The following is a 22,593-nucleotide window of genomic DNA, read 5'->3' as shown; positions in this document are numbered from 1 at the left end:
CAAATTATATTCATTCTCGAGCAAGGCATTCTACTGCCCCTACCCACGTCAACCGCTGCTGCCCTCTGGTGCAAAATGGAAATGCTTTATTTTCACGCTCTCTGGGTGCCTATCAACCCCTCTGAAAGCAGCTCAGCATTGACATGCTTTGGAAAGCCCAGCTGGAGGAACATATTGGGAAGCGCAAGCAGTGTAAATGTCACATCACTCTTTCCCTTTCCCTTTTCTGAGGCTGAAGTGATGCCCGAGTGTCTCCCATTATGTAACACACAGTGCACATGGGAGCCAGGATGCCACAGGGTGGATTACAGGCAGTGAGTGGAACAGCCGCAGCCATCGGACAAAGCTATTTTTATAGCTCATCTCTTGCCGCCGCCCCCCTTCTCCTCCAGCTCTTCTCATAGTGCCAAGCAGAGGAATAAGATATTGCAAAGTTTTGTTGAAAGGAGTACAAGAATTCCTTCACTGTAACTTTGTTAGACAACCAGCAACACTAAAAAGCTGAGGTTAACCTGGAGATTCTGACGTCCAGGTCAGACTCTGGAGGTGCCTCATCATCCTAGCAGCAAGTATGGTCACCTGAGCTGGCACTTATCTCTGCTGGGGAAGATGTTTCCTCAAACACCGAAGGTTGTACACCTCCTCATTTCAGCCACCACCCATCCCCCTTTCCTGACTTTGGTGTGTCTCCTTAATCCCCATTCCCCGCAGTAGTGGCAGTCCCTCTCTCTCGTAGTAATATTAGAAAGGTCACTCCACTGCCATTCCCACCCAGGGCGACCAGAGCAGGATGTCGGTGGAAACTGCACCATAGTGAATAGGGAATCTAACACCCCTGGAATCGCCCCATCAGCTGAACAGAGAGGGAGAGACAGATGGTCAGGAGCAAGAGAATGCCTGCTTAAAGAGGCTACATGTGACCAGCTTTCTCTCAAAAGCCCTGCTCATCCACTCCACTCCCTGGGCTGGCTGTTGCTGAATCAACCAGCACCAAGGCAAATAGCTCTAGCTCCTGTCTGCAGATCAACCAGATGCAGAAGAGGGCAGGGGACTTTTCGTTGTCATCAGAGACGCCTCCTAAACACCAAAAGTGGTCTACAGTAATCAAACAGCCTAATGTCTGAAGTAGAAATTTTGACAAAAGTTCAGGACATCCTGCCACTGTGCTGGGTGCAGTTTTAGGCATAAATCTTAATTTCACTTAATTCCCAAGGGAGTAATGTTTTAGGGGAGGGGGACGCTTCAAAAATAGAACTACAGTATATATTAATTTACTGGCTTTCTGTGCAAAATGAAGGAGATTTGGGGCATCCAGTAACGCTCTGGGAAACTATAGGTATTGTTCTGCATGCCAAGCAGTTCTGGAAGTAGAAAGGGCCTCCCTTTTCACTCCACTTGGTAGGGCAGTGAACTCCTTCTCTGGGGGACATGGTTGGTTTCCTACTGGCCTCTTGGTTTACTTTCCTTGTTTTTCTAGCACCGGAGATCATTTTTATTTGTGGAGAAGGAAATACAGTGGTACCTCTGGTTACAAACTTAATTTGTTCCGGAGGTCCGTTCTTAACCTGAAACCGTTCTTAACCTGAGGTACCACTTTAGCTAATGGGGCCTCGCACTGCCGCCACGCAATTTCTGTTCTCATCCTGAGGTAAAGGTCTTAACCTGAGGTACTACTTCCGAGTTAGCGGAGTCTGTAACCCAAAGTGTTTGTAACCCGAGGTGTTTGCAACCCAAGGTACCACTGTACATGGTGAGGGTGCTCCCCCCCCCCTTTTCTTGCCCTGGATGGCATGGGGTGGGAAGTGAAGCTGGGATGGCTCTACCTTCCTTCTTTTCCTCGCTCTGGAGGACATTTTGATGGGGTGGAAAGAAGAGGGGAGAGGGTTGGCTTCCCTTTGTTTCTTGTATTTTGATCAAGTGTTGAGGAGGAAGAGGCAAAGGGGATGCCATCCCCACTTGCCTTAAGGCTTGTCTCATTTCTTTTCTGCCCAGAAGGGCATATTTATTTTTTAGTGTAATAATAATAATAATAATAATAATAATAATAATAATAATAATAATAATATCCTCCATGCAGCTCAAGGTGCTATACATAGTTCTTCCTGCACGTCATTATATCCTCATAGGTTGGGCTGAGAGAATGGCTGGCTGAAAATTGCCCAGCGAACTTCATCACTGAGTGGGAATTGAAACCTTCATTTCCCAAGTCAACCAATCAGTTAGTTGATGCTTTGCTACATAGGAATAAGAGTATTCCCAGTTTTGTGTCAAGCCATGCCCTCATGACAGCCATTTTGCATCAAGCCACGGTGCCTTGTGGCAGCCATTTTGTGACTGGTGGCTTCAACATTCTCTCAAAATTCCAAAAATGTTGATGACTACTGCTTAAGTAGCACAATCAATGAGAATTGCTGCTCAGTCCTAACCCAGCTCCATTTCAGATGCAGTCTGATGTTGCATTGTTAACAGTTTCCATTTCCTTGCTATAAAATTGGTCCCTCACGGTTGGAAGTGCTGTCCAGTAAAGGTACTTCAGTTACATTCATTAGCAGTTTAGCTTACAGCCTCAACCGATTGGTTGAAAGCTCAACAAAACAATGTTAAAATCACATAGTAGCAGCCATGACCCTGGAATGCAAAGCACCTTAGATCTACGAGATTAATGGCATTTAAACATAAATCAAGGTATAAAAAATAATTTAAAAATCAGGTTCACATGGAGAAGTCACACCTTTGGATGCATTCACATAATACATTTAAAGCACGAGGCCAGTGCCAAGTAGTTAATACTGTACTTGCTTTTTTAGTGTTAATGACTCAAAATGTCAGGCAAACACTTAAGAGGCGGTGGCAAAAAAATGGAGTTTGCGGTACAAAACTGACTGAGGTTTTGAGAGGATACCAGATTTTAGGGTTTGTAGCTAATGGCAGGCAGACATTTTCATTATTTATTTGTATTTATATCCTACACTTTCAGCACAAAATAATCCCAGGGCAGCTGTTACAACACTTTGAAAACAATCTGACTATAAAAAGGAAGCGCATGCACTAAAAACACAACAATGGTAACAGCAGCAGCATGTTGATCAGCACAAGAGGTTGATCAAACACAATACAGTATTTTTAAACGTCTAAGGAAAATAAGAAGGGTTCATGAAGCACTAAAAGACAGAGTGCCAGGCTAAGTTTCCTGGGGAAAGTAGAGTTGTTACAGTTGAACAGGTCACTCCCATGTCCCCTGAAGCACCTCAGGTAGCAGAGACACCTGGAGAAGAGCTGTTTAAAAAGATCTTAACACATCAGCTGGTAGATGTGAGAAAAGGCAGCTCTAGAGGTAACCAGACCTAAAGCCCCATAGATCATTAAACAGCAAGTATTAGCACTTGCAATTATGCTTGGAAACAGGCAGTCATGATATGTGTTATGTAGTGTAGTTTCACCCTGGGCCAACAGGGGGATACTGTATATAGTTTTCACTCAGGTCTGTAGATAGTTTTCACTCAGGTCCGCGGCAGTTAGTTTAGGCGGGAACTCTGAGCTGTTGTGGTTACAATGTTGACAGCCGGCTGCCTATAAATACAGGCCGGCTGAGCTGTTCGCAGTCAGTTCTATTCCAGCTTATCTTAATAAAGAGCTACTTGAAGAAATCGCTGTGCCGGCTGCTATGTCAACCCACTATTTAACACTGGCGACGAAGGTGGGATTGGATGGACATCAGAGCACAGCCAGATGCGGCCAGCCTCTGAACTGAGCTGAATCACTGAGCGAAATCACTGAGCGAAATCACTGAGCGAAATCACTGGGCAGAACCAGTTCAGAGCTGACTGTTCTGGCTAGAGCACTGTGTTCCATCCATCGCCCTTCACGCCGGCATCGGAATCATGGCTTCATTTGTGCCTCTACCGCCGTTTGCGCCAGCCTCTGAGTCATGGGACTCCTACCTCGCTCGGTTCGACTGCTACCTCCAAGCCAACGAGCTGACAGCAGTATCAGTGGATCGGAAGCGGGGCCTATTCCTCAGCCTCTGTGGGCCTGAGGTGTTTGAGACGGCCCGAGCATTGGTTGCGCCTGAAGCAGTCCAGGCAACACCATGGGACACGATCCAAGAGAAGCTCCACAACCACTACGCACCAAAGCCGTCCAAGATTGCTGCCCGCCATGCGTTCTACCACCGGAACCAGGCAGAGGGGGAGTCAATCAACAACTACGCCACCGCCCTGCGACAGGCTGCAATGCACTGTGAGTTCCGAGACTTAGACGATGCCCTGATGGATTGAATCGTCTGCGGGGTCCAGGACATCCATCTGCAACGGCGTCTCCTAGCCAAGCCAGACCTCACGCTACAGAAAGCCATTGAGGAGGCTGTGGCCTCAGAAGCTGCTGAACGCTCCGCCCAGGAGATCCGCAAGTCCAGCAGCCCGCGTCTTGCTAGGGGGCCAGTTCCGGTGCATCATGAAGAGGCCAGCAGTGATGAGGCACCCTCCAGTGAAGACGATGACGTGCACCAGACAAAGCGGGAGCGCAGGAAGCTCCAACAGAAGTCCAAGGGCCAACCGGAATGTGCTGGCTGCGGAGGCGACCATTCCCGTGCCAAGTGTCGATTCAGAGACGCCATCTGTAGGAGGTGTTCCAGAAGGGGCCACATCGCTAAGGTCTGCCGATCGGCTCCGTCTGACACCCCCCCTTCATCGACTCGCAAGTTCAAGTCTTCACTCCAGTCTGCCAAGGAAAGTTGTTTCGCTCTCACCAACTGCCGCTGCCCGTCTGGAACCACGATTGGCCAAACCGACTCGTCTACGCGACGCAAGCTGAACGTCACGGTGCTCATTGAAGGAGCTCCATGTGACATGGAGATCGACACCGGGTCTGCCCTGTCCGTCGTGTCATGGAGCACCATCAAAAGACTGGTACCCAGAGTATCCAAAAGGCAACTCGACTCTCACCGCGTACACCTGAGAGACTACCAGGGAAACGACATTCCCGTGGTAGGCGTTGGCCGGTTCCGGATCGCCTTCAAGGACTTTTCGGGCCTGCTCTGGTTGGTGGTGGTCGAAGGTCAGCGGCCAAGCCTCCTAGGGCTAGACTGGTTTGATGCCCTCGGCCTGGAAGTCACCGGCATCAACTGCATCTCTAACGCAGAGACTGAGGGTCTGGTCAAAGACTTTGCCGAGGTTTTTGACGGCACCTTGGGACAATATACTGGTACGCCCATCTCCTTTAGCCTTGATCCACAAGTCGCCCCCATCAAGCTTAAGCCACGCCGGGTTCCCTTTGCTCTCAAGGCTAAGGTGGACGAACAACTGGACAAACTGATCGCCCAAGGAGTTTTGGAGCCCGTTGACCACGCAAAGTGGGAAACCCCCATCGTCACGCCTGTCAAGCCAGATGGGTCGGTGAGAATCTGCGCTGACTACAAGTGCACAATCAACAAGGCACTTCAGCAGCACGCTTATCCGGTTCCTGTTGTCCAACACCTGCTGCATTCCCTGGGTGAGGGTAAGGTCTTCGCTAAGCTGGACCTTGCCCAAGCCTATCAACAACTGCCAGTCGATGATGCCACTGCTGAAGCCCAGACGATCGTCACCCACCGGGGGGCATTCCGTTGCCGCCGGTTGCAGTTTGGGGTGAGTGTGGCTCCTGGCATCTTCCAAAGCCTTATGGAGCGTCTCCTGCAAGGGCTTCCGGGCGTGGTACCATATTTTGATGACGTCTTGGTGTCTGCAGAATCACACCAGCAGCTGTTCGAGCGCCTCCGTGCCGTGCTGACCAGGTTCCAGGAGGCCGGGCTCAAGGTAAAGAGGGAGAAGTGCCTGATTGCCGTTCCACAGGTAGAGTTCCTGGGCTATCTTATCGATGCCTCTGGCCTTCATCCAACCACATCCAAGATCTGCGCTATCCAGCAGGCCCCCACCCCAAAGGACAAAATGGAGTTGCAGGCATTCCTGGGGCTGCTGAACTTTTATAACATGTTCCTGCCCCACAAAGCCACTGTGGCTGAGCCTCTTCACCGACTCCTTAGCACTAAGACGCCTTGGGCCTGGGGTCATCGAGAGACGGCGGCCTTCAACGCGGTCAAGGCTCTCCTTTCTTCAGACAGTGTGCTGGTACAGTACAGTGAATCCAGGCCGCTGGTCCTTGCCTGCGACGCCTCACCTTTTGGCATCGGTGCTGTCCTTAGTCACCGTTTCCCAGATGGAAGAGAAGCACCGCTCGCCTACTTTTCCAGGACACTATCTCCAACGGAACGGAATTACAGCCAGCTCGACAAGGAGGCATTGGCACTTGTGGCTGGAGTGAAGAGGTTCCATGAATACCTCTATGGCAGGACTTTTGACCTCATCACTGACCACAAGCCACTCCTGGGCCTCCTCGCCGGTGATCGTCCAACTCCACCGGTCCTCTCACCACGCATGCTGTGATGGACTGTTTTCCTGGCTGCCTACCACTACCGGCTCATCCATCGCCCGGGGAAATCGATGGGCCATGCCGATGCCCTCAGCCGTTGCCCTCTTCCAGCATTTGTGGAAGACCCGGCTCCAGCTTCATCGCTCCTTCTGATTGAGGATCTTCCGGCAGCGCCTGTATCGGCTGCCACTGTGGCCTCCGCGTCTGCCCAGGATCGCACCATCAGCCGGGTGCTCAACTGGGTGTGGAGGGGGTGGCCACAAGGGCCTTTTGCATCGGAGTTCCAGCCCTTCGCAACCAGACAACATGAACTCTCAGCTCATCGCGGCTGTCTGCTGTGGGGAGACCGCGTCGTGATTCCCCAGGGACTCCGTCAGCGCGTCCTGGAGGCTCTGCACGTTGGCCACCCGGGAATTGTCAAAATGAAGGCGTTGGCTCGGTGTTACGTCTGGTGGCCTAATATGGACGATGCCATCACTGCCTGGGTATCCGCCTGTCAAGCGTGCCAAGAGTCGAGGCCTGCACCACCGGCAGCTAAGGGACACACCTGGGAGACGCCAAAGACACCCTGGTCGAGGGTACACATCGATCTGGCTGGCCCCTTTCACGGCCGGACCTTTATGGTAGTGGTGGACGCCTATTCCAAATGGCTGGAGGTCGCCCTGATGCCCTCCACCACTACCGAAGCTGTCATCCGGGTGCTGCGAGGCCTGTTTGCAACGCATGGGTGTCCTGATGTCCTTGTCTCTGACAACGAACCGCAGTTCACGTCAGGCACGTTTGAGCGGTATCTTTTGGGACTGGGCATCTGCCATGCCCTAACGGCACCTTTTCATCCATCCAGCAACGGGCAAGCGGAAAGAATGGTGCGCTCGACAAAAGAGGCACTGGCGCGCCTGGACCGGGGAGACTGGCATGAGCGGGTCGCCGAATACTTGTTCGTGCAGCACATCACTCCTCATGCGGCCACAGGGAGGAGTCCTGCTGAACTGCTTATGGGCCGCCGCCTCAGGTCACCGCTCGACCGGCTACACCCAGACTTTGCCGTGACTGAACCCCCAGGCTGTGCCAACGCACCACGGTCATTTGTCCCAGGAAATCAGGTCTTTGCCCGGAACTATGTGGGGGACATTCCTTGGGTGCCAGCCACAGTAGTGGGAGTCACTGGACCTCGCTCGTACCAGGTGGCACTTGAAGACGGACGTTTGTGGCGACGGCACATAGACCAGCTTAGGCGCAGGGTTGGCGACTTAGACACTACCGAGGTGCCCCCAACTGCGCTTGCGGCTCCAGAAGAGACACGTACAGATGGCGAGGCCCCATCTACACCTCCCTCGCAAACTGCCAGCGTGGAGCCGAACCAAGCCGTCTCAGAACAGACTCAGACCACTCCACTTGCGGAGGCTCCACCCACAGCAGCGGATCTAGGGGAGTTGGTTCCAACGCCACCTAGGGTCGCACCACAGCCTCAGCGAGAACTGTGTGGCCCTCCGGACTTGGCTACCAGTCCCCGGCGGTCTGGCAGAGTTTCCAAGCGCCCAACTCATTTAAAGGACTACGTTGTTGGACAGGTATCACTGTTGGTCTAAGTATGGGAAATGTAACCGATATGCTTTTGTGCCTAATTGAACCATTACGCGTAGTGCTGTATATAAGGAAACCATTACGATTGTAACTAACGCCTTATCTCGGTGGGGAGGGGTGTTATGTAGTGTAGTTTCACCCTGGGCCAACAGGGGGATACTGTATATAGTTTTCACTCAGGTCTGTAGATAGTTTTCACTCAGGTCCGCGGCAGTTAGTTTAGGCGGGAACTCTGAGCTGTTGTGGTTACAATGTTGACAGCCGGCTGCCTATAAATACAGGCCGGCTGAGCTGTTCGCAGTCAGTTCTATTCCAGCTTATCTTAATAAAGAGCTACTTGAAGAAATCGCTGTGCCGGCTGCTATGTCAACCCACTATTTAACAATATGTTTGCTAGGCCTGGTGCCAGTTGGTGACTTTATGATGTGCTTTTATTTACAGTGGTACCTCTGTTTACAAACGCGTCAGGTTACAAGCTCCGCCCGAAAGTAGCTGCTCCTGGTTGTGAACTTTGCCCCAGGATGCGAATGAAAATTATGTGCTGGAGGCGCGCACAGTGGGAGGCCCCGTTAGCAAAAACGCGCCTCAGGATAAGAACTGTTTCAGTTTAAGAACAGATTTCCGGAACGAATTAAATTCGTAACCAGAGGTACCACTGTAATTTTTAATTCTTTTGTTTTACTACTTTGTTGTTTTCCACTTTGGGTTCCTTTGGGAGGCAGGGCAGAATAGGAATTTAATAAATATATATAATGATAATATTCCAAACCAAATGAAGTTTGAGAAGTCTGCAACATATTAACACATATTGTATATACACAGGTAACGCAGGTGTGTAATCTACACACCAAACATGTTGCAGTGATCTCATCTGGAAATGACCAGAGCTGGATCACTGTGGCTAAGCTGTCTCTGTCCAAAAAGGCCACGGCTGGCATGGCAACACCAGGTGGTGAAAAGACACTGCAAAGCACATCATGAAGGCCTCCAGTAACAAAGCTGAATTAAGTAGCACCCCAAGACTGTGGGTCTAATCCTCATCTTTTAGTTTGTATTGAATTTTTAAAATGCCATAGGCTTAGGTAAAGGTAAAGGTAAAGGTAGTTAGGAAAGTTATTTTATTTTGTTTGCCTTCTTTCTGCTGTTCATTCTCTTCCACCATATGAATCCAACTAGACAGGATGTGTGAGCGGATTGCTCCAAGTCCTGAATGCATGTTCAGAAACTTTTACCATTATTTTGTAACCTGGCTTTCTTTCCTGCTGTATGGAAAAACACATGAATATGACTGTTGATGATTTTGTAAGTACATTTCTTTTAAACTTACCAAACTGTGTAATCTATTCAATGCTAAGAGGGTAGAAAGGGAAAGTCGCCGTAAGCAACTTAGAATGAGATATTTAAAATGTCTAAGAGCCTATATTTCTATACTTCACTTTGCTGCGTGTTTTGCATTTTAAAATCTCTGCTGAGGCTCTCTCTTTCCAGAAAGTATTCTACCCCGTGTTTGGATCTAGGAATCTGGCATTCTTTTCTTTAAATCAATCATAAACCAGCACCAACATATGGCAAACCACAGGTTGCCCATATCTGCTGCAGAGGAAAGGGATAGCCTTGGAACGATTTTCCTTCTTTTTATAGGGCTACAAGAGCACTTGTGTGATAAATTGGATAAAGGTCCCTTTCACTGCACTTTAAATGAACACACAATACAGGAGAAAAGAGCACTTAAGCTTCTGTGACTTAGTACTATCTGTCAAAACACTCATTTATATAATTTGGGCTAAATGCAGAACACTTTCTGCATGGGAGAGTGCAGAATAATCTCCTTTTGGGCAGGGAAGTAGATCCTTTGCCAATGCAATTTGCAGTTGTCACCATGGGCGTAGCCGGGGGGAGGGAGCGGGGGGCAGCTGTCCCCCCCCCCATCAATAAAAATAAATGAAAACACACAGCTAACTTAAATTCTGCCCCCCCAAAAGGCCTACCCCCCAACAAAAATCCTGGCTACGCCCATGGTTGCTGCTACATATCTCTGAAAAAAATATTTTGCTCCCCATACAGATTGGTTTTGACAAGCCTAGATCCTTCTTATCCAGAATGGCAGTCCCTGGGGTTGCAATCCTTTTCACTTGTGGCACAAAGACTTTTTTCTATAATTCATTATCCTTGAAACTGCTCAGTCATCCATACTAAACAAACTCGAGGAGAAGTGGACCAGAATGTAGAGTCTTAAGACTCTAGCCTGATCATCCATCATGCTGGTTCAACTGGCATATAAAAGGAAAGAAAGTGTGATTGTTTGCTAATGCAAGGTTTATTTATTTACAATCATTTTTTTACTGCCTTTCAGTTAAAGAAAATAAAAACCATTCCAAGACAGCTGGTTGCAAAGCTTTGGCTGGATTAGTGTCAAAACAGTATGCTTCTCTCTCTCTCTCTTTTTCATTTCATATCAATAACCTTTAGTTTCTTGTGCAATCCCATCGGGAGGGTTATTTATTTTTAAAGGGACAAGGTCACAGCACTTGCTATGCTGCAACAACGCCATCTGGTGGCGAGTCATTAGAAAAGCAGAACGTTTCTTAACCAAATTGGAGAAGGGGTAAGATGAACGTGATGAGGGCACAGGTATAAATGTGGGGGGACCTGCATGCAGAGGGATGATGAATCCTCCCTCCCCTGATCTCCCTGGACTCCTTTGCCCCACTGTCAGGCCTTGGCCAGGATCTAACAAGGCCTCATGCGAAGAGCCCAATGCAGGGGCAAGCAGCCAAGGTTCATAATGGCCAGAAGTATTATAAGGTTGAAAACATGAGACAAGGAGAGAGAGATTGCATGGTTACTTGGTAAGTTGTTCAGACTAAGAAGCTCAGTTGGACACAAGGGCTAGAAAAGTGAATAGAGAACAGAGAGGGTCAAAGCAGAGCAGAAAACGAAATCTAAACCCCTTCCCTCAAAATCAGAAGGGATGGAAGTTGTTCAGTAACCCTGAACTTCACTGGCCCCACTGGTGAGGGAAGCTGCTTTCAGGTCAGTCTTGCTGACTGTGCTCTCCTCTCCCAAAGCAAAGTTCAAAACCAGAAAATCAGTGTTACCTCCAGCATTGTAACTCCAAGTGTATCCCAGGTAAATCGTACATAAGGTCACCTATTGCAATGCCTGGAGTACTGCCAGTACTTTTGCTCTAAAGCCTTGCTACTTCCAGCTGCCCACTCACTTCCACCAATCTTAGCTCTTTCCGTGTCACTCCCCCTTTTGCAGAAGATAGTTCAGATGCAGTTTTTTAATTCAAACAACCACTACTTAGAACTCTCTCTCTCTCTCTCTCATCTCCCAATGAGGCAGCAATTTTTTAAAAAAAAAATCCTTCCAATTTTAGGAAGGCATGAAAATAACAAAGCACTAAACTTTTCAAGATGTGAGGTACAAACTTTTAAATACTACATGGAAGTCTCCCAACAGACTCATGGAGGGACACAACATAGTATCGGAATAACTGGGAAACAGCAAAAATGGGGCAGGTGAGATGTATATCCACCAAAAAAGAGATTTGACAGGTGAGGTGCAAAACAAAAAACATGAACCATGTTGCACACAGATAATAGGCAACTGCCCCTTTTTCCAGAATACAAAAGTTCTGAAGCACATCCTCTGGAATACATTTTCTCATCACACAATTAAATTTTAATGAAACTCTTATTATTCCTTGCTTCCATTCCAGCCTGCCCACACCTTTAAGTCATTCTCACCTGCCTGACACCCAGAGCAATTAAACTGATGAGTATAAAAGGGCATCTCTGTATTGTCACCATAGCTCTTTTTCAGCTGGACTCCTTCAGGCCACAACATTTCAGGAAAGGGTTGAAAACTTACCTGCTCACACTGGCCTTTCCTTGAATTAATTTTTTCTTGCTGCAGTTGATTTTGGCTATATATGTGTGATAGGGGGGTGGCTGGATGTTTATTGCTACTGGCTTATTAAATGTCTGTAATTTTTTGATGATATTGTATTTGTATTATTTAACAGAAGCCAACTTAACAGGGTTTGACTCTTAAAGCCAGCATACAAATAGATCAAATAAATAAACACAATTTAAATAAAACTATTTGGTTTGGAGGAAGGGCCAGTGGTATGACTGGGGTTGATGTAGAAGACAGCTCCTTCAGTTGCAAGGGGACAACTGTGAAGAGCTGAAATGTATCACCATGGTGTCTCATTACAACCAAATGTCAGATGAAAGAAAGTGGAAAATAGAGACTGATTTCCAAGGTTGGAGAAAGACAATAGTTTAAAAGCTGGAAGTGGTTGGAGAAATTGTTTCCAAGAAAGACAGATATTTCATTGATTCCATTGTTGCCTCTTATCAAGCAGGTTTTTTGCAACCAATACAAAATCCTGTAAAACCTGTTTAAGCAGAGTCAAAAGGAGGATAGTGTGTGTGTGTGTGTGTGTGTGCGCGCGCGCGCGCGTGCGTATACACACACACAACGCCCCCGCCCCCCCATGGCAGCAATCTATCTTTCAAAGCACCTTCAATTCTTTGAAAAAAGCATTTTTTAATCTGACCCAAGATTTCCGCAAAGGTCCCTTTGGAAACATTTAGCACTCTTGTCGGAAAGGAGACAGTCTAACCCAGTTCTTGTGGCTGATGTGTGCAAGTCATCAAAATCAATGGACGCAATTCCAGTGATTTCAATTTATCCACTCAAGAGTTTGACCAACCTTGGATATCACCAGTTTTTAATGAATAATTTTTATTAATTCTAGTTTTTTGAGGCATAGCACTGCTTATCATCCTCACAGACTTCCGAGTCCCAAAGATTTCTACACTTTGTCATTTAAAAGCCATATTTAGCTCAAGTTGCACGAAGATAGCCAAGTTTGAATCTTCTGTCTTTCTACCTCCATATCCAAACCCCATTTGTCAAAAACAAAAACCCGAGAACATTTATGATCAATAGTTGCTATCTTAATGCCAAACACTACCACAAAACTCCTACTGCCCATCAGCATTCAGAGGGCAAGAGGCAGGTATCCGGCAAGGGTGGGGGGCAGTCTAGGTATCATGTTGTGCAAACTCTACTCTACCAAGTGGGGATTTTTTTTGTGTCTCTTTTTTCATGTTTGCCACATCTTCTTACTCATGGGTAGGCAAACTAATGCCTGAGAGCTGGAGCTGGAGCTGGCCCAATCGTCTTCTAAATCTGGCCCACGGGTGGTTCGGAAACCAGCATGTTTTTACATGAGTAGATTGTGTCCTTTTATTTAAAATGAATCTCTGGGTTATTTGTGAGGCATAGGAATTTGTTCATTTCCCTCCCGTCAAAATATAGTCTCTCCCCACCCCCCAAGGTCTTGACGGACAGTGGACCGGCCCCCTGCTGAAAGTTTGCTGACCCCTGTTCTTACCCTACTGGAAACTGACTTCATTGCTAAGGAAGCAGTAAGTGACTTGTGGCATGACTAGCTCCAGTAGGCAATTTAATGTTCTCTTTCCATCTGCATAGGATGTAATTTGACTTGCATGATTGGCATCTAACTTCAGTACTTATGCTCTAGGGAGAGCTTTTAGTACTCTTTTAAGCAACCCTTTCTGGTGCTTAAGAAGATTAACTTACTATTGATTAGTGGTGCTTCGGAGACAGTCGATAGATTCTTCACGGCATGTGAAGTTTTAATTCCCACAAAAGGTCCCATCCCCACTCCCCTTTTAAGGCAGTTCCAGTACATAGGAACAGACTAATTTTTTGCCTTTTGTTTCAAGATTTTCAACAAAAGGCTGCGGGAGACCATTTGTGAAATAGGTGGTTTCCATAAACATTAGGAGTGTTAAGTGCTTCAGGAGGGATTACTCAGGATGTGACTTTTCCCACACACATTTTAAGAAGCGCAGTACTTGGCGCTTGCTTTTCTTTCTCAGGAGAAGCAACCCTGTTCAGCTTTATTGCGCTCCACAGATACTGGCTGTAGTTGCAGCAAGCTGGGCTGCTTCCAGGGAAAACTCGCTCCCTGACGCTGCTGCTTCTCTTCTGGGTGCTGGAGTGGTGGGGGCTAGGGCTGGAGCTGGGTTTTCCCCTCTCACTCCTGCAGCCAGGGGGTCTGGCTTAAAAGACTGCATTAAAGTATAAACAACGCTTTTATATGCACTGGGAAAGAAAAGAAAGAAGTTTGACTCCCTTTATTGTGATATTTGTTTTAATATGGTGGTCTGGAATATCTCTGAGGTATGCCTGTATTTCTGATACACTCACAAGGTAGAAACTTGAGGAGAAATAAATATAAATAAAATAAACTTTTGTGTTCGTTCATGGCTAGAACTAGCTTGTAAATATAGGAAGCAAGGGTACAGCCTGACTTCTGAAAGTGATTATTGACACCAACTCCTACAGACAGACATCAGAGACAGCTGAAGGATCTGCACCACATCTTTATGTTCTGGTGACAGTTTGCAAACAATATACTGCAGTGACTATATCTTGTACTTAGTAGAATATACACTTTATTTTTTTAAGGGGGGAAAATCCAACAATTCAATACAGTCAAAACTTTACATTTTTAAAACAAAAGCATTCTTTTTAAAAAGACACTTAGCAGAGAGACTTACATACCCAGATAATCCACCACCGGAGAGCTCATATCCTTAATTCTATCATTTAGAAAGTGTCATAAAAATGAATACCAGGTAGGCTTTGAATATGAAAATGTTTTTTTTTTCTTACCAGGATTATTATTTTTAAGTCCTTTCGACAGTCATCCATTATTCATTTGTGTGTACAGGGGGGGGGGATGGGTAGGGTTAGACATTTTTACCCTGATGTTTTTATAAATGGTAACGATCCTACAATGTAGTGCCTTAAAATCTGTGACTGAAAAGCATTTTATATACTAATCTACACACTTTCACTCAGTACATACTGGAACACATCAAAGAGAAATGCAAATGTTATACAGCAAAAACAAAGAGTAGTTTTGACCAAAAAAGGTCACATTTTATATTGCAGTCACATTTCCCCTGTTTAATGACAAATGGAGCTAAACACTCACCTGCTGCTCCAAATGAACAGAATGGAGTAAAGACAATGAAACTCCTGAGTAGTTAATCTCTCTAACTATGGAAAAATAACATAGCTATGCTGCAGGATTATCTGAGAACATATTTTTAAAGGGACACTGTATCCAGCTATGTTATAAGCAGATCAAGCTTTCCATGCCAATGATAATGGAGTTTTAACAGCAGAAATAATGTCATTAAGCTGGAGAAATGCTAAGGGAAGTATGTTGCATGCAGCAGATGCCAATGTAGAATACTGACAAAAAAAAAATATTTCCAAATTCATCTACCATTTTTTTATGGCTAATCTACCATAAACCTAATGTATAGTGTGCTGAATGACAATTCACACCAGGCTGGTGCAAAGAGCACGTATGAAGACAACATTCAGAGTAGTTTGCATTTCTGAAATCATCATGTGCTTTTTGTCAACAGGAATTAATGCATGAGGATACTGCTAACTGGCAAGATAGGCTTGCCTCCAAACAAAACCAGTTGAGTGTGATTATGAATAAACTCAGTGACCACAGAAATAGCTCCCATGCCAATTCTCAGTGTCTCTACTTTTTGTGGTTTATTAAACATTTTGTAAATAGAAAGCATCACAAACCAAAGCTCTACAATAATTTAATTTCGCTTGATTTCTGCAGTTTTCTAAGAAACAAAATCCTCAAACCATGCTACATTAAAATATCTTAATGAGTTTGCAGAGGTTACAATGAAAGCACTTATTACTCCATGAGGACTGAGATTAATATTAAAGTGTATTTACATATTTTGTCGTACAAAATACAGTATTCCAATAATCATGTTATTACTGTGTTTCAGACACAAATGGAAAAACACTACACTTCTGCTATTCTGGACCCAACTAAACACCTTGCCAGTTGATGCTTCAAAGCACAAGTTAATTGTTATCCTAGTTCAGCAAAACAATACAAAGAACACCTCAGCCTCAGTTTTGTATTAGGAGGCTACCTTGCTGATTAATTCAGATAAAGTTCACAAGAAAGCACTACTAGGAACCACAAGTAAGAACCATGTGCATTAATGGAGCAGTGGGGGAGGTTATGTGTGTGGGGAAAGATGTATTATTAAGAGTCTGAAAAATAGAATTATTACATTCCCTCCTCAGCCTCACCTTCTTTTCATTATAATTAGATAGTACAAGTTCACCAGAAAGATAATCAAGTTGACAAGCTTTCACATCAAAAGCAATTCTCATTATAAATTAACTCAAATGAAGAGAATTAGTATCTAAAGTTCACAATGAGAATGACTTTGAACTCAGCAATGCCTTGTCTCTTTCAATGTTGCATCTTCCTTGCTGGGCATCATTCAGCCAGGAGAGCATAAACTTGCGTTGTTTTCATAAGAAAGATGTTTAGCAAGGCATTGCCATTGTGAGGGAATGTAGTTGCCATTCAGTATTTTTATAGGTTCTGTGACAAATTTGGGAAAAACAGATGTAATATATAGAGTATGTTTTGGAGCCACAGGGGGAGAGAGGGTGTTTTATTCAGACTACACCCAGTGAAATTACTGGACCTAATTTAAGTCAGGTTCGTTAGTTTCAATGGGTCTATTTTGAGTAAAACATAGTTGCGTAGCTTAGTTGAGTAAAACATCCAGTGAATTCTTCCCTGCTTCTTAGCTTAATGAGATCTGCATACCAGTGAATTCAATGCTGGCTCAGAAATCAGCCTTGCCTTATTCTGTTAATGAAAAAAGGACAAAAGTGTTTTTTAAAGCGGAAAACTGCATGTGTGTGCGTGTGTATTGTTGTAGTTGCCATCCTATCAATGCCACATGCAGCAGCGGAGCATATGCCTGCGCTGCCCAGGGTGGGTGTGCTCCCGAGGGGGGGCAGAACGCGCTCCTGAGCAGGGTGGGGCACAGAGGGTGCCCTCCCAGGTGCAGGATAGCTACTCGGGTGCACAGAGCGGTGCACGTGCCCTGCAGCTGGGGGTGGAGGGAGCCACTGAGGGCGGACATTCGCCCCCACCCCCCAGTTGTCAAAACGAAGGGGGGAGGGGGGAATGCTACCAGCAAAGTGGTGCAGCTCCCCCCTTCCCCCGACGGCTTGGGGTAGGCTTGGGCAGCACACCGAATGTCACCCCCCTGAGCGAAGACACCTGGGGCAGCCTGCCCCCATCACACCTCCCTTCCTCCGCCCCTGGCCACATGCACACCTGGCTTGGGCTGCAAACTTGCAAAACAGTTTTTTGATATTTTTTTATTTTGTTTGTTTTTAAAGAACATGTTTGAACAAGATGAAGCTTCTTCCAAACAAATCTCACTGCTCTATACAGGTCACATCTGTCTTTTCTCTCTAACTGGTTTTCAAACTGAAAAAGGGACAGTAATCAGTCACGAATTTTTGATTGCCAGCATTGTCTCACGGCTATGCACATTGCACAGAGGCAAACCTCAGATCTGTCACAGACTGTGTGCTCCATAATGAGGTGCAGTTAATCAAGGCTGCCTGGAGATGTGTCCGTGGATGCCGGAGGCTCCAGCATTGCAGGTGAAGCCAAGCAGGTGTGGGCCTGATCAATTATTTGGATGGGAGACTATTGGGGGCAACCCAGCTAGATGGGTGGGGGACAAATAATAAAATTATTCTAATTATTATTATGTATACGCAGGATATAAAATTATATTTTAAGTGTGTCTGCATGATGAATGTTTGCAAACACATGGTTATCACACTCACAAAATTTAGGTGAGCATTTAAAAAGGCAGATCTAAAAGGGTGCACATGGAAATACATAAAGTAGACATTTAGCTGAAGAGTATATGAATACTAGTGAATCAGTATACACATTTTTCCAGGAAAGCAGAGGTGCATATACAAAAAGATAGATAATGCGCCTTTTTCCCCCTTAGCAAAGGTTCAGATTTGAAAGATTTCTGTTACTCTAGAAGTTGAAACAATTCAGTTTTGTATAGCTGCCTTTAGTGGGTGAATCAGCCTCAACATGAGTATCTGTGTTAAAACATCCCCAAATTCTGGGGTTTTTTGTGTGTTTTTGGGATGGGGGTAAAAAAAAAAGAACTAGATGCTTATGGCCCAGAGGTGTTTAGGAATTCTGTAAAAAAACAACACCATAGAGATTCTAGTATGTCTTAACTATTCAAAATATATTTGCTCTTAACAATTTTACAGTATCTCTGTTAAGCTTTAGCTGCTGGTTCTCTTTTACTGCACCTGTTATCTTGATACCTGACAGAAGGACTGCCCACTAGGGAGTACTAGAAGCAAGCTCTACATCTAGAATACTTGGTTATTCGGCACAATACAGCACAACACAGCACAGAAAGGGAAAGTGCCAATCAATATTTTTTTTAAAAAAACCCACCTCCAAAGACATTGGGAATTTATACAAAACAGCAACCAAGATTAATATCATAGGTTTAATATAAAAACTTATAAAGGCTTCAGCACCCACAGCACTAAATATATGCCTCCATTACTTCTTGAATGAATGATACAAAAGTAATGAATAAGGAAAAACTCCACCAAAATTTCACATGAAACCTGCACAGAGATTGATCACAAAGAACCACAAATTATCCCTTAAACCTAAATCATTGCTCTAGTTGCAAAGTAGAAATCTCACATGACTATTAAAGAATGATTAAAAACCAATAAACAGAGTTAAATGCCTATGCTAAGCCTGTACAATGAAATGAAATCTTTAAGAAAAGGAAGATCAGCTTCTAAATTATTATTTAGAAATTATTATTATTATTCAATTAATTTCATCTATGGATGAAATTCAGTTAGGGGGATATTTTATTTCAATCTCTCTCAAGGGGATGATCATGTACATCAAGATTACCATAACAAAATTCTCTATTATATATATTATTTGCTTTTGAAGATTTTCTTTCTTGTCCACAATATTTATTAAAAAATTAAAAGTTGTTAACCCTTGGATCTTCAGTGGCATGTTGATAGTAGCTGTGTAACCATAAAGAGATTACTGTTCCCCTCAAACTGTTCCCAGCAAGGTCTGTAATCCTACAGATCACACTCTGCTCATTCCATTATATAATTAAATAGCAGTATGTAGAAGAGTTTGCATACTTATAGCAGGCATCCTGCACTATTTTTTTGGACAAATTAATGTTAAACGTTAGTGCAAATTAAGAACATTATTCTCTACTGTTATCACTATAAATTGGTTACCAAGATGAAGAGGAAGGTGGAAGACCTGGTTATGCTAATGATATATTATCTACCTCCCATACCAAAGAAATAATGCATTTTAAAGAAACAAAGTTGTAAAGTCACATGATGTTTACTGTGTCTCATTTGTTTTTCCTGGGAAGAGTATTACAACTACTTCATCTTCCTACACAAAGGTACACGTAAAGTTACACACATAACCTTTGCATTGTGTTGTACAACACATGCAAATCTTCCAAGTGACTAACCAAAGCACATTAAATGTGGGAATTCATATTCTATTTCAGTTGTTTTGTGCTATAAAATGGCTGGAGAACTAAAATTATTAACAGCTATCATGAAGAGCCATATATTATATTTCTTATGTAACACACACAGATATTGGAAAGCTGGCTCCAACTGCAAGTTATAAGGGGATGCAGCACATCATTTGGATTAGTACTACAATTCTGATATTTTCTTTCTGTGTGTATTTAATCATTATACCAATCTTCTCCAACTTTTGAGAGATTCTATAAACAGCCCACAGTCAATTTTACTACGTAATATGCACACTGGTGCATTAATTGCAAACAATTAAAACAGTACAGGCGATTTCTTAATTTTGTGGGGATTACGCTTTGAAAACAGCAGAAAACCAGTGTTTTGCAAAATGTAATCTAGTAGCATAGTTGTGTTGGGACTTTCCTGTCAAGCCCAACTTCTGAATCTGAAATAGCAATCTTGAAACCTCTTGTGCTAAGCAGGGATTGCCAGCATTGAACTGTACACCCAAAAAATCCCGTGTTGCAAACAGAACACGCTAAAAAACAACAAGCAACACGTTGGCTAATAATGTACTGACAATATTTTTATAACATTATACTGTTTCAAAATTCATAAACAGAAAACATATGTGCATGGAGTCACAAATTAATAAGAATTGAATAAATGGAACATCCTTGCACATTGTCCATGCACATGTTTTCTGTTTATGAATTTTGAAACAGTATGTTATAAAAATATTGTCAGCACTGAACTGTAGGCACAATAGTGCCCCTGAGGTCTTCCTATGGTTCCGACAGGCCAAATGAGCCCCCCTTACTTTCTGCCCTTTTAATGAGCTGGCGAGGGGGGAATGCATAGAGCTGAATGAGGAAATTGGAAGCATGATGCTTATTTCCACTTTCTCTTTTAGCTCCATGTCCTTTGCAAGGCCCAGATTAATTATTCTGGATAAGATCACTTGGAAAAGTGATCTTCTTTCTGTGGGGAGGCTGACCTGGCTGAGGGAAGTGGCCAGAAGCGATGGTGCACTTGTCCAAAATTCCAAATGTGCCCACAAGCCTAAAAAAGTTGGCAACCTCTGTGCTATGCTTTCCATTAATCAACTGATGGAAGCCTGCTAACCCAGCCATTAGTCCTATGACAAATTGGTGTGGGTTTTATCCAGTTTTGAAATATATCTATTCTTGACACATTTCAAGTTTCATGTAGCTCATACTCAGGGTGTAACTTCTACAGAATTGAAATGCCCTATTTTCACAAGCTATTTTGCTGTCCCTAGGGTCTAAGCAACAGGTTCTGCTACCACATAGGCATGTATCTGATGGGATATTCCAACTGTGCTATGTCTGATGCTTCAGATTAATGAGTCCAATGCTCATCATACTATGTTCAGGCACTCAAGTGAAATTCAGAAATCTTTAAGGGAAAAATAGTAGGGAAAAACAGCATAAACATTGCTCTAACATGTACAGGACCAGGTAGAAGTGAAAATCAGCAATTATTCTGTAATTATTCAGTTGGGGCAATCAGAAGGCCACCCCAATTTTGATAAGGGACTTGGGGCGATTTGTTCACAAGAAAAAGTAAACTAGATGTTGAACGTGCATCTTCTAGAAGATAGGCAACAGCAGATAAAATGAGTAACTGAGTGAATAACTGAGTCACCCTACTTTCGCAACCTGTCCTTTTATTATACTGCTCCCTCTTCATTACACATCTAGGTTTATGAAAGTAAGGAAATAGAAATCTCTTAGGATTATTACAAGGAGTAGATTGTGAAAATGCATCAGCATGCCATCACAATCATTCTATTGTCAGAGTCAGCAAGCTTAAGAAAAAGTGCTAATTTCAGAAAGTGAGTGTCAGCTTTAATCAGCCGAGAAAATAAGGTGCATCTAACTTTCTAGCATTTGTTAAGATATAGTGCATCTTGGGGTATGTGTTATTTTCCATTACTTCTATTTTAATTGATATGTTGGTTGTATAGTGTACCAAAACTATTTCTTTTTAATCTGTTTTCCACATATGCTGTTTCTGTTCCAATAGTACAAGATACAATAGATTAACAGAATTTAGCTGCAATATTGATATCCATTCTAAAGCACAGAACAGATATGAAAAAGAAACACAGAAGGAAATCTTGAATAATTATAGTTATATTCCCTTAATACTTGCCCCTTCCTCCCAGTAAAGGATCACCACTAATTATTCAAACTGAACTCAAGGACACGAGCACCAAGTGTCATTGAAAAGAGTTAATAACTGTACTGCATATTGTGGGTACAAGGAAAAATAGCAGTACAACAGAAATGTACCCTTAGAGACCTTGGTCTTTTCATCATGCTCAGCCCTTGGGTAGTTCAGAGGGAGGTACTTGCAGGCAAGCAGGGTCATCATCAGTTGTGGAACACCTCACATCTTTCACTATTCATTCTGATGGCAGGTGGTTTCATGTGTAGTTTTTAGTTTCTTTGTGATTTTAAGAGTCTTTAAAGTTGCATCACTCGGAATCGGATAAGTCACTTTAAACAAAGCAAAGCAAGAATATGACTATTTATAAAACAGCATATTGTTACATTCACTCTCAGGGATGTTACCAATTCCCCATTATAAAGGAAACAGACTACTTGGGGAGCATTACACGAGCACTAAAACCACTCCGCTGAGTCAAGGTATCACGAGAGGGAACAACAATTCTAGGAAATGTATTTTAACTGCACAAAATTAAACTGCTTCCCATTTCTATCAATGAGCCATGGTAGAGCTTGTCCAACTGTAGATCCATACCCAATACCTGGTGTTTTTTAACACTACTAACGTGACCTCCCTTTAAAAAGTGGGTGGGTGGGCACAACAGAGGACTGTTACTGGCTGCAGCACATCTAGATTATATCATCCTAAAACAGCAGCAATGTCCCAAACATTGCCTTTAAGAAAAACCTCCATTCTGCCTGAAAGCTAGTTCAGCATTCAGGCATTTTTCTCTCCTTGATCATTAAGAAAGAGTATTACATGCTGAAAAATTTGCTACAAGGGGATGTGTGCACCTGAACTGGCTCTGCTAAAATTCAAGGTACCCATTTACTT

General features: G+C 44.0%; 1 protein-coding gene and 1 long non-coding RNA gene across 4 annotated transcripts in view; one reads left to right on the top strand and one right to left on the bottom strand.

Moving 5' to 3' along the window:
- Positions 1 to 1,433: 1,433 nt before the first annotated feature.
- On the top strand, positions 1,434 to 14,771 carry LOC308596731. 2 transcript variants are annotated; one of them, XR_014012683.1, is made up of 2 exons: positions 1,434 to 3,334; positions 10,706 to 14,771. It is a non-coding gene; the product is annotated as an uncharacterized lncRNA (long non-coding RNA). The 2 variants fall into 2 exon arrangements; XR_014012684.1 differs by lacking the exon at positions 1,434 to 3,334 and adding an exon at positions 8,380 to 9,291.
- The window catches only part of TEF (TEF transcription factor, PAR bZIP family member), a 27,504-nt gene continuing 19,380 nt past the window's right edge, over positions 14,470 to 22,593 (bottom strand). For both annotated transcript variants that reach the window (XM_081211927.1, XM_081211926.1), the window contains exon 5: positions 14,470 to 22,028. In XM_081211927.1, the coding sequence (XP_081068053.1) occupies positions 22,007 to 22,028 (22 nt within the window). In that variant the 3' untranslated portion in view covers positions 14,470 to 22,006. The remainder of the gene's footprint in view (positions 22,029 to 22,593) is intronic.

The sequence above is a fragment of the Podarcis bocagei genome, assembly GCF_964188305.1.
Source record: "Podarcis bocagei genome assembly, chromosome: 10".
NCBI classification, from domain to species: Eukaryota; Metazoa; Chordata; class Lepidosauria; order Squamata; family Lacertidae; genus Podarcis; species Podarcis bocagei.
This window is presented reverse-complemented; position numbering and strand designations above follow the sequence as displayed.